Genomic DNA, 12,956 nt, shown 5'->3' with positions numbered 1-12,956 from the left:
AAAAAAAAAAATTTTTGATTTAAATCGGCATGCAGGGAATTTTGATTTAAATAATTAATTTTAAACCTTGCTTTTTCATCCGTGGTCCTTGGCTAGTCAATTCCCAGAGGCTGGGAATGCTCTGACAAGTTGATTTACAGCTAATTATAGTCTGCACTAAAACTGTGATTTCTTTTTTGTTAACCAAGAGAATACACTATATACATATTTAAGTAATGTCAGTATATTAATTTCAGATTCTGCTAGACAATGGTGAATGATGAGTCTTATTTAATAGATAATTAACTTTTTCTTGTGATTTGTGTCAAGTCACTTTCTGATGATGTTTTCAGGATTCAATTAAATTACAGAAATCTTGCATTTTGAAATAAACTCAGTAAAATAAAAGCAAGAACACTCAAGCGCAAGAGGCAGCTAATGAAACATATGAAGTAATCCATTTCTTCTGTTGGAGGAACCTTATCTGTTCATGACACAGATACTATCAAAACTTAGCTTTTGATTGGAAGGGCTCAAAATGTTTTTGACTCAACTCTAGATTGGAAGGGCTCAAAATGTTTTTGACTCAACTCTAGAGGCTGCCTCCTAAACTGACTGCATGGGTACTCTGGCCCCTTGAGTCAATGCTGTTTTCATTCTCTACAGCGTAAGACCTAAGTGCTCAATCTATTTAATTTATTGAAAGGGAGGTGAAAACATAACATAAATGATCTCTGCATAGAAATACTCAAGGGAAGGAATTCTGCAGGCTTGGCTCTTAAGAATCCAGCAGAAAAAATATTTACTGTAGTATCTAGAAACTGAAACTGGGTAATGTCACACTTTGAAGGAAAAAAAAAAAAAAGGCATAATTTCTTTAAGCAGTAAAATAATTAACCTCCAAAGAACATAATGAAATCTCCACAACCTGACATTCTAATTCCAGGTTAGATGCTTCTGTAAATACATTTACAAAAGTAATGGGATGGATCAAAATTGAAATTTAGTTTGATGCAGAAATGAAGACTGGAGGGCTCAGGCAAGGTGATCAAAGGTGTCCTTTCTGGCATCATACCTAGAAATGGAGAGTGTGCTGCTTCCAGCTACTGCTTTAAGAAGTGCAAGTTGCCTGCTCAACCTGAAGAGAAGCTTACAGCATGGGGAGGCTACCCATTGCCACTGTATGGCAAGGCTGGCTCCTTAATCCATTTCCAAGCTTCCCAGCTTCAGGATGCATGTACATTTAAGACAGATACTCTCGTGAGCAAATTACCAGCTTCCTCAGCAGTCTTGTCCCAGCCACAGCAACACAGCTGAACCCATCTACGCAACCTGAACTCAATTTTCCATGCTAGCAGTTATTTTCTAATGCTCTCACAGCCTTTCTGGCCCTTCCCCTTTTCTTGACATAAATGTGTTCTCCAATGATATGAGAATTCCAGAGAAAGTCTGAAGTACTGTTTTTCCATTGGGATCAGCACTTCTTGTTGGAAAGATGGCTGAACTTTCTAATCCACACTCATCACATCAGCCAGCGTGTTGTCTCAGTGTCTCTCAGTCTGCTTTTGGTCACAGCCAGCTTTTCCACTACCACAGAAAAGAACGTGTCCTTGAACATGAGGCTTCTCCAAACAAGGCTGCCATTAGCAAGACTGTGATTTACATTAAGACAGACTTCCACAAAAGCAAGCTCAAAAATAGAGCTATGAACCAACAGAGCAGCTTCAGCTTCATATCTGTTCCACAGCTCCACCAGGAAAATATTCTGAATTACACCAAGTAAGTAGGCATTTAAAAATAGTTTAAAAGATACAAATGTTTTTCTGGCTCCCATGACCTTGCCCTGCTCTTCTTCTGAGAGAAGAGGCTCAGAGGTGTAAGAATCAAGCCATTCTCCTCCTAAGCAGGAGGATTTAATATTGCTTAATACTACTACTCAGCACTACTTAGCAATAGCCTCAGGGCAACACATAAGTATTGAGTGCAAAGAACTGTATCTCTCTTGCAGAGCCTCCCATTCTGTCTCTCCCACTTTGCTGCTTTTCTGCAGACATAACGGCACAATGCAGTGAGAGATGAAGACCTGCCACTCTCCTGCCACAGCCACTTATCATTTAATTCAGATGTTTGCCTCTGTAGACATTTCCAAAGCAAGCCTACAGGCTGGCGTTATTTTACCTAGAAACTTAACTATGTAGCCCAGCTCACCACTCCTTAGACCAGTCAGACAGAAAGCCTTTCTCCAAAGGCTGCTGCCTCCTGTTTCCCCTTTTAATTAAACATGTAACCTTACACAGGAACAGATCCTCCACTCAAAGGAAAAAAGGACATCACCGACTTCAGTGAGACAAGGACAGTAATTTGTTGCTGCACCTACTGCAAAGACAAGCACACTTGACAGCTGAATTCCTCAAGCAGAGTTAATACAGACTTGTATCATCTGAATTTGGCCCATATTATCTAGACTTAAATTAACAGCTTTAGAAAAAAATCAGAAAGAAAAAACCCCCCAGAAAACAAACAAGAAAAAACCCAGGTAAAGCCACAATGATGCTTCAAAGCTTAGAATTTTACAACCCAGCAGCAGGTATGTTCAGATCTGACTTTATGCAGGATGCATGCCCTTGCAAAGGAATGGGACAGTGTCTTAGGGGCATCAAACACTGATAAAGATAATTGCTAGGTGAACATTCCTCCTTCTTGTCCAGTGGGGAGGAAGACCAAAGCTCCCTTACTTGATTTGTCCATGCCCACACACACCGGTTGCTTTCAGGTGAGCAGAACAGTTTCACTGTGTAGGTCCCAGCTACTCTTGACATAGCACAGATCCCCTCCTCCCTCCTCATCCTGTCAAACTGGCAGCAGTCCAAGCGCTTTCCTCTCCTTCCTGGTGTGTGCCACACCAGAGCAGCAGGCAAAGGTCATATCCTCCTGGATTCCACACAATATTGCAACAGGAATTTGTTTCCCAGCATCTACAACCCTCATCTGAAGCCTCTCTAAGCATCTCTTATTAAACTGGGCTTAAATGGCTAAATATGCAGACATATGGCATCCGTACCAACGTGGCTCAGTGGCCTCACCACAGTGAGCACAGCACAAAAGGGGAATAGACCCAAAGCCAGGAAACTGTGAACTAATACTAAAATGCTGGAGAGAAGAAAGCTACTCTTTTGAGGAAATACTACCTCTTCATTTCTTGCTACATTCCTGTTTCTTTCTCTTAATTTCTTTCCCTTTTTTTTTTTTTTTTTTTTTTTTTTTTTTTTTTTTTTTAAAATAATGCAGCTCATTACAGTAGTTTTCATGGATCCTCCTCAGAGAATTGGTTGGCAAATGGGTGGTTTTTACCTGGATTCCTCTATACTCCTGGGCAGTCAGCCATGAGAACAAAAGAAATCACTCATTTCCATTAGTGGCTGGCAATGAGACTGCATCCCCTTCGTCTGGATTTAGACTTCACTGTACAATCTAGTCATTTGTGACTGCCAGGTCTTAATTACTGCAGTAACATGAAACTGCAAAACTTACAAAACTGATGTATAAAGAGCAGCAGCGGATTGCTGAATTGTAGGCACACCCAAGGGTGTGTGATATCCCAAAGCTCCGCTCCTGCCAGGGTGGAAACCCTCTGGAAACACAGCTTGGCTTGCGTGCCGCAGTGTAAGTGTTGGGTTGGGAAGCACAAACACCCTGCTGAAGTGCAGGTCTCACTCCAGCATAATCTCCTTAGGCACAGAGGGAAAGGACACTTTCACAGTGATCTTCAAAAGCTTAGGGAATATTTGGATGACTTTCTAAATGGGGAGTTCCTGCCAGTTAAACACTCAAGTTCCTGTTCTAGGAGCTGGAGAGTTGTGTCTCCAGCAAGTTAAATGGAGGTTTGGGGAACAACACTGTAAAATTCATGATCTTATTCAGATAAATCTACTTAAAAAAACCCACAACAACAACAAAAAATCAAAACCCAAAACAAACAAACAAAACCAAAACCAACAAAAAACCAAAACCCAAACAAACCCCACAAAAACACAGGTTGTAGAGAGGATTCAGCAGTTTGGAAAGGAACAGGACAGAAGGGGTACAGAGAACACTTACTCCATAAAACAAGGGCATGTCTATATCTGCACTGTAGTGCTCACTTCTGGTCATTCTCCCTTGAAAAGAATACTGGGGAAATCAAAACAATTCTGTCTTATGGAAGTTATTTCATGGGGAAATTTTCATTTTACAACACTTGAAAAAATATGGTTAATTTTCTTAAAGGGACAATGAATAAAAAAAGACACAGTATACAAATATATATAAAAAATTGCTATAGAGAGTTACACTGGGCACCAATTAAGAATTTACTCTAGTAATCCACAAGGAAGTACTCAACAAAATGGCAGTTCAAAATAAATAAAAAAGGAGAGTGCAAAATTAAAGTACACCTAACTAACATGCAAAAATCACTGCTAAAAACATGATGGGGAAACATGAGTGTTGGAGGACTGTAAAAAGAGATGGCTATTTACTCAGAAGAGTGAGTAGCCACAGTCAGCCAGGAAATACATGCCAGACACACTGTTGGAAAGCAGGCCTCTGTCAGAAAAGCCAGTTGCTGCACAGGATGCATCTCCAAGAAAAAATGGCTGACAAATGTCATTTGAAGGAAGGAAGTAAACTGCAGACACATCCTTTGGTTTAGAAATCACATACATTAAAAGTGCCTACAGACATTCAACAGTGTCTTGTGAGACAGCCTTTATATTCTGGTTAGCAAAAGTAAAATATTCTTTTTATTTCCATCTGGAATTGGACACAGCATTACATATTTATCAATCAATCTTTCAGTGTACATCTTTGAATGTAAATAGCTGAGTGGAAAAAGACGTAGCAAAAAGAAACAATTCACTGATTTCCTAAATGCCAGCACTAGTTCACAAAAAAAAAAAACAACCCAACCCCCCCGCCCCCCCCCAAAAAAACTCCTCTTGTTTATATATCACTATTTTTCCTTTGTTTTTACAAATCAGCCTGCCTGTAGCTCCAAGAGGCAGGAGAACTTGCCCATCCCTCTAATTCTAAAGGGGGAATATTTTTTGTTTTTTGTTTTCCTCTCCCTGCTTCGTACTATCTCTTCTAGCATCCTCTCACTCCTCTTTCTAGCTTGATTTATGTTACACTCTGCTACTAGAACTCCCACAGAAATGGGGCTGAAATCCCTGAAATGCTTCCTTTTTGTTATGCCCCACTGGTTTCAGACTAGAATTACTCTTCATTCAGTTGATAAGGATTAAAAATTAAAAAAAGCTCTCAGAAGATTCACTCACATTTCCAGAGCACTCAGTTAAAGCACAGAGATGCTCCCATGGAATAGGAATGCAGTCAGACAGCCCTTGCAGCAACAGTGGGACTTTGGTGGCTGTGGTTGCTGTAGTTGTTGCTGTAGCTGAAGCTTTCCACAGCAACATTCTGTCAATGCCAGCTAGGATTTTATCACTACAAACTCAGCCATTTATGCCCTGCTACAACCTGTTACAACTCTTGCAGAGCCGGCTCCCTCAATGTCATGTTCCCGACCCGTGGATCACGACTCTTGCCGACATGTTCAATGAGAGAACTGTTTTTTAAAAATTCAGAAGTCCAAATTAATAGTACAGGTATAAAGTGGCAGTAAGTCAGCAGCAAAAGGTGACGAAAGTGCAGAATAATCTCTCACGTTAGAGCTGGACAACAGCTGTGGGCTGCCTTCCCTCCCCGCTGGAAGGAGGGTGAGCCAGCGTGTGCACGAGGTCTGTGCTGTACCTGGGTAAGGATGCATACTGCCTTTCCACCCCCTCGAAGTGAAGATTGTAGGAGCTCCCATCTGGACCTTTTCCAGGCACCTGTGGAGAGGAGAGTAATTAGAGATGAAGATCAATTATGCAGCCCAGCTACTAACAATGCATCTCAAAACGATAAGCAGAGAACACACGATGCTGCAACATGCCAAAATCAACAAAAGAAAGGCAGGGGCTCAAAGAAGCCTCAAATCCCATACGTAATCTTATCACTGCTAACAAGAAAGGCTTCTGTATCAAAGAAGTGTTTAGAGCAGGTACAATCTTCACAGCCTTTCTCTCATCTGCCTGCTAGCTGGGATGCTCTCTCTTCTTCCCTGTCCAGCCTTCCTCCTGGAATTGAGTAACACGAGGACATCATCTAACTAAGCACACCCCTTCTGATTACAGTGGCATAGCTACCTGAATCAAAGCTAACATCTTAGTACCAAGTCTGCTTTTTTTCCCTCCACTAGCTTGTTTTGCTTAAGTATAAAATATGACACAAACAGGTTTTCTTTCATTCTTAACACGAATCCCGAAACTTTGCCTAACGCCACTGCAAAGCTAAGTATCCAGCTGGGAGTTAAGTGCATTTATGATGCTCTGGTGCCATTTCAAAAGTGCAGCATTAGTGCACTCAGTCAAAATGCCAGCGCTACTTGGTTTGTGTTCAAGATGGCAACCGGCATTGGCTGGGGAGCGCAATTCTATCAGGAAGGCTCCAACTGGGTACCAAACGGTGAACTTCAATGCTTTTAGCACACAGGAGCTCTCCCAATTTCACTCACTCAATGCCTGCTGATGGCCCAAAGTGTTAAGAGCCTTGTTAAAATGGAGCTATTAGTCTTTTCTTCCATAAATGGAGGAGGCTCTGACTGCCTTCGGTGTTTCCTACATTAGTATGTATTCCTATTCCGGTGCTGCTAGAATCAGCAGTTTTATAAAGCAATATACTAAGAGGCCATTTAAAATCCCCTTCCCCTTTTACAGATTAATAGCAGAAAGGAAGATTTAATGCCTTTTCAAACATTTTTAACAATTCATTAAAAAGAAAGTAATAAATCACACCAAGCTTTCGGCAAATGCTCAATTAGAAAAAAGAGAAAACAAAAATTAACATATTTTTTTGCATTCTACACGTTAAAGTACATTTCTGTCAGTCCTGTAATTTATGCACAATACACCACTTTCACTGAGCAGACGTATAAACCCCTGCAATGAGAAAAGTTGTGCATTCAGGTGTATTAAGTGTTATCTACCTTTACAATGCATTTCTGTGTACATTACATAAAAGTCCAATGCAAAGAGAGGCAGTATCATTTGGAGCTACAAGGCAGCTTGGGAATTATTCCAGACAAATTTTGTTATGCACCTTGCCACTCATCAAACATCCAAGATTACTTGTAAATGGAAAAAAAAAAAAAAAATTAGTACAGGCTCTTGCAAGCTTCCTTTATCTCATTCAAAACAGAGAGGCATCCTCACTGAACTGTCTGCCACAAGAAAAAAACACCTCTGATTCAAAATGACCCACGCTTTAGCAGTGCCTGACTTCAGATGAGCAAAAAATAACAATAATTGCCCTACATTTCAAAAAGAGGGCAGTAGGCTAAAGGGATCATTCATTCATTTTTTCCACCAGAAAAAGTAACATGCAGAGAGACTTTATAGAGTCACTTAAGTGAAGAGTCACAGCCACCTTGGCTGTTCTTGCACTACTAATTTCATCAGGTTCATAATTTCCCTTAAGTTCCCAGGTACACTGGTGAGAGAGGACCCTCCAGATTTCTCCCATTTTGTGAAGAAGAATGAGGGGAAAAGAAATGAATGCATCAGTTGATCTCTCACCAAAAAACCATACAGTACATGGTCTACCTGCGCAGCTGTAGATAGATTATTAATTATGTGCATGAGCCTGGTAACAGTGCATTCACAGCCCCGTGTGAGTTTCCTGCACTCTCACAACTAAAGACAGTTAACAGCAGCCAGGCAACGTGAAAAAACACAAACACTCAGAATTGTGCCAGCATCAAGCAGTAATCCCAAATCTTATACCAATCACCAAAAGTAAAAAATATTTACATCACAAGGCCTTTTTTCAGCCTGAAAACACCCCTTTTTTTGATGGTTTCCTACAGACCAAATAGAAGGCAATAGCCCCTGCCAGGTCTGTTTGTATATATGATTTGAGAGACAGTAACCATAGAAACACCCTGGTGGCGGATACACAATTTTGCTAATTTGGATCCATCGAGCGGCTGAGTCTCCACACCCTATCTAAAACCCCCAATGCACTGGAAAAGCATGCTCTGGCTCTGCACAGCTAATTAAAGGCTCAGCCATTTCTTCTGATTTCCCTTCTCCATCTGTCCATGCGACAGTAAAAGTGTATCATCACTCAGCCTGGAGTGCCAAAATGGTGCCTGGAATAAAATACTACCCTGATGAAAAGAGAAATTGTGAAAATAGAAACACCTCCTTAGTAGAAGTTATTTATGTTTCAGAAAGAGTCAAAGCAAAGGCTTCCTTTGCTGCCTTCTACAACAAACAAAGCTAAAAATCGGTGTGAAATGTACTAATTAGTAAGATCAGAATATTCCAGCTTCTCCTCCTTTCCTAAAACAGGACATAGGCAGCTGGCCCTCAGACCAGGTGTGAAACTTTTAGCACAGTTAATAATCACATTTAGGTGATAAACATATTTAGGTGAAGAAACAGTAATCTTAATAAAACAGGATTAAAACCTGGAACTCCTATCAGAGCCAAATGGGTGGTGACCATGAGGTGACCAGCAAGGGAGCTGACAAAAGGTGCAGTGCTCAGCTGAGTCCCCACAGATGCAGCTGGAAGAGCTTAGGAGACCAATGCCCCGGTCAGTAGAGAAAATGACAGCACGTGAAATACACATTTCATAAATGTATGGAAACCAACAACAGAAAGAATGATCCAAAATATGCTCCTGTATTTTTGGGGTTTAAATTAACATCAACTTAAATAAGTGCCATCATTATGAACAGTTCATCTCTTAAGAGCGGCCTCAACTAACAAGCAAAACATGAATATGCAAAAATAACGGGCAGAGATAAACACAGAAACAGCCATCATCCTATCAGTGCAATTACAAGGGCAGCACACTTAAACCGAGGAAAGAAAATGCTGTCTTTATCAAAAAACAACAACAAACAATTCATGAAATGTAACTGCTGCAAAGCATTGGCATGGCCAAGGCCTCTGTGGAATGTAAAACTAATAAACTGGATACAAATATGAATCAAAGCAACTAATATCCGGTGAGCAGAAGACAGTGAAGTCTTTGGCAGGTGGAAGAGAGGCAAGGTCTCGGGGAGCTGAATGGGAGAGCAGAACCTCTGCACCAGCAGGCTGTTCTCCTAATTGCCCCTTTGGGAACCCCAGTCACAGCAGTGGCCACTTGGAGACAAGATACCAGAAGAACTGGCAAGACACTGCCTCCATATAAGTCAACGCCTTCATGGTCAGGATTTTCCGTGTGCCAGGGAGGTGTTTTTTATATATGGCTAGTGAATGCTTTTGTTGTTTAAGTCCCCCTTTTAGAAGCAATAATTTTCACTAGCTAACAAGATGTCTGTGATAGAAAGGTATCACTTTGGAAAATATCCTATGACACCTCTGCATTCTTAATTAAACCCCTGCCAGTTCCCAGCAGAAGAACCAGGCTGGTGGAAGTGCAGAATGAAGGACAGCGTAGATCAAGCCAGAAACAAATATCTTAGAGAGTTCAAACATCTGCAAATAAATTTAAAGCTATAAATAGAATATACCTCTGAGCAGGTGTCTTTAACAATTCTTCAAGGGAAGAAAAAGGATTTATTTAATCCTAAAGCTCCTGACTATCTTGAAAGCTGTACAGAAAAGTGTATGAGACTATGTTTTCTCCCCAGGAGATCCTGCATTTCTTTCTCCCCTCACCTGTCTTACACTGCCTTCCTCTCGGCGCATTTGTTAAAGGCTACAATTCTAGCTGTTAACAGGAAAGCCTCCCTTGCCCCTTCCTTATGGATCAAGGTGCCAGGGGTTGGACAGATGCCGTGGTACAAAAAAATAACAGCTATAGTGATCTTTTTTGAAGTTTAAGCTTCATGAAACCAGAAGTGACTTTTTCTTGTGCATCCACACACAACTCAAGGTGAGAGATACCACAGTGCAAATAGAAATCATCAACATCTCCTTGCCCCTACCAGCAGAATTCAGCAGGACAGTGTGTTTTTGCCTGAGGCTCTACTTCTCACAGATTCTCACCTGACTCCCTGCTCAAGGTCCATGAGTGAAGCCAACACAGTGAAAACCTGAGACCATGGATACTACTTATAAGGAAAATAAATGATGCAGGGACACTTTCAGATTGGCTTTCTCATAAAGTTGCAGTTACTGTTCCCTCTCCTGCAGGTATTTCAACTTGCATACAGAAAACTTCATCATCATTGCAGAGGCCTGTTGGTTAAAAAAATTCTTTTAAAACTTCTTAACCAGCTACTCTTCTGCTCAGAGTCAAAAGTTCCCCACTTTTAAGAATAATATACAGTCGGTGTTGCATTCAGGATTATTAATTCTTCATTTATATGCTGCGCATCGCTGTCCTTTTACACTTTAGCCCTTTTTTTTTCCTGACTTCTGAACAATAAGCTCCCGTCAAACATTTCAATTACCATTAAGATCAGAAAGAAAATTTGGACAGGGTGCTGCCCACCAAGTAAGTAGTAATAATATAACTTCCTCAAGGTTGATGGGATTTTAGTTACATGTTTGTGAATCCAGAGCAAAGCATTGCTGACTTCACTTGAGCCACACCTGACTTATTTAAAATTATGGGAGATCAGGAGAAGCTTACGAAGATGGAAGTCCTGGGACCCCTAACATTTTCACTTACTCACTGTGTACGCTCAGAAAAGTCACTTGAGCTTGTGCACGGTGATTTTCTTCCCATAAAACACGGCAGGATACTACTATTGTATTTTGTATGACTGACATGCACTAAAAGACAGCAGCCACCCCAGGAAGGCCCCAGAGTGAAGCTTCTGCTCTGCCATCAATCCAAGTGCTTTGAAAATGCCACCCAGTTCTGCTTTTTGCCTGAAAGTCTGTGTATAAACATGACACATAGAACCGCTGCATTGCTTAGTGCACTTTTCAATAGTCTTGTGATCATCTGCTAAAGGACTTGATTCAGATGCTGTTTTGACCTCTGTTCTCAAAGCTCTTCTTTTGTCTGTGAGTGTTTCTAATCACATGGGTTGAGATTCAGCATGCCAAAAAGAGCTGTGGTATAACGGAATTTGCCCTTTAACCTTCAGGTCTCCCCTCTGCTGAGACACAGTTGGTTTTTGTTTTCAATTAAGTGAAAACTGAAGAAAAATGGAGAGGTAAAAGTGGATTTGTTCCCCACCCTGGTCTCAATGTTTTATACACAGGTGAAGCATCAAAATTAACCCACTTAGTTTTTGCATTTCAACTCTGCCTGGTTCTAGGAACTGCAATTGAAACTTAAGAGCACAATTTGACTTGCTAACACTTTCTTTAGCTGCTGAAACAGAGGCGGGCGATGTAAGGCGGTGAACTGGATGGTCCATGTGATATGGAGGAAGTTGATCGATGGGGTCTTCTTAATTCCTTACTGCTGTGATATCCTCATTATCCCACCCTCAAAGACCTCCAACATTTCCACTGAAAGCAAGGTTTCTTCCATCCAGTTTTTTTATGTTTTGCATCAAAGGGTAAAGATTAAAAATTCTACCAGTGTCTACAACTCAAAGGAATTTTCCTGATGTTTTCCATACATACACAAAGAGGGATATATTTTGCTTTCCTGGTTTTGCAATGAAAGTTGAAACAGTGATTTTGCGTTATTATAACACTCATCATTTCTCCCTCTAATTTGGATGGTTTTTAATAAAGCTCCATTGATTCCTCTGAAAGAAATCCCTCCTGGCAAAAGCAGAACACACACGCTGATTGCTAAATATGCAGCAATTATCATATTCAGCGGCGCACTTTAATATCTTATTTATAGATGTATCTATCTATAATTTGCTTTAATTAAGTTGCATTGATTTTAATGGCAGAAGTAGTCCTCGAAGAGGAGTCTAATGTTCTATGAGCCCATTGGTACTGCTTTACCATTGTTTGGATATAAGACAGCACCTTTAATACTTCTTTCTGACGTTCTTAGTTGTGCTTTTCTTCACTAAGTGGCTGCAATGGCAAACCAAGATGATGTTCCACAGGAACCCTTAAAACGACCCCCACCACTAAAGAGAGAGAGCACTCTCAACTTCCCTGTTACAAACTTGTTTGTTACAAACTTACTTCTTCCCAAGAATAAGGAAGGAAGCAGTATCTTCTCAGCAGATCCTGAGACATCTTGTTTTTCTGTCCCTGTTCCATTTTACAGATATCTCAGGACTACAGTTGCCAGAGGTTCTCAAATCATGGTCCAATGTCTTCAAGTTTGTTTTGGGTAGTGTGGCAAATGAACTTTTTTATGTTTGTGTGAACAGAAAATGCAGGTCAAATAATTTGGGAAGGTGAATCAACGGATGGCTACAGATGCCTGTTTATGGCCCAATCACAAAATCATGACACTGCAATCTCCTAAAGTTCTGCTTTCTGGGCTCAGTCCCAGGGAATGTTGTGCTTTCTTTTTGTTTAGCACATGCTCACTTTTAAGCATTTTATACTAATCTAGTTTTGAGACTGATCCAAAGAACACTTGATGCTATTAGAACCATGACCAGGTTTGTCAAAAAACATCTTGAAGAACAAAAGCAAGGTGTTGTTCACCACAGGAGTCACACAGCCTTTGTTTCTGCTGGGTGCCACCACATACGCTGGCCCTGAATCAGGAAAGCATGCTAAATACTGAGGGGGGTTTTGTTTTAATTTCAATAGCATCTAATTCCTCTTGGAGGCATTCCCAAAGCTAACATACACCTGCATCTCTTGGTGCCTCTACCTCCTTTTTGAGCAAAAATACACAGGAAAAACATTTATATCTCTGTATCCTGAACATGTCTTAACACATTTGAATACAGCATTCCAGTGATGATGGTTTTGGCATCTTCATCTCTTAAGTAAATCTGTAAGATATTACTGGTTCATATCAACTGAGACTCTGTCTCAGAGACTAGCAAGATA

At 40.7% G+C, this 12,956-nt stretch overlaps 1 protein-coding gene across 4 annotated transcripts in view; it reads right to left on the bottom strand.

The window, feature by feature from the left end:
• Positions 1-12,956, bottom strand: part of PARD3B (par-3 family cell polarity regulator beta) — a 393,607-nt gene that overhangs the window by 25,366 nt on the left and 355,285 nt on the right. For all 4 annotated transcript variants that reach the window (XM_058421311.1, XM_040069267.1, XM_040069269.1 and 1 more), the window contains one exon: positions 5,770-5,849. In XM_058421311.1, the coding sequence (XP_058277294.1) occupies positions 5,770-5,849 (80 nt within the window). The remainder of the gene's footprint in view (positions 1-5,769; positions 5,850-12,956) is intronic.

Source organism: Hirundo rustica, chromosome 7 (assembly GCF_015227805.2).
Source record: "Hirundo rustica isolate bHirRus1 chromosome 7, bHirRus1.pri.v3, whole genome shotgun sequence".
Taxonomy (NCBI): Eukaryota; Metazoa; Chordata; class Aves; order Passeriformes; family Hirundinidae; genus Hirundo; species Hirundo rustica.
Note: the sequence above shows the minus strand (reverse complement) of the source record. Positions and strands in the feature narration are given on the sequence as shown.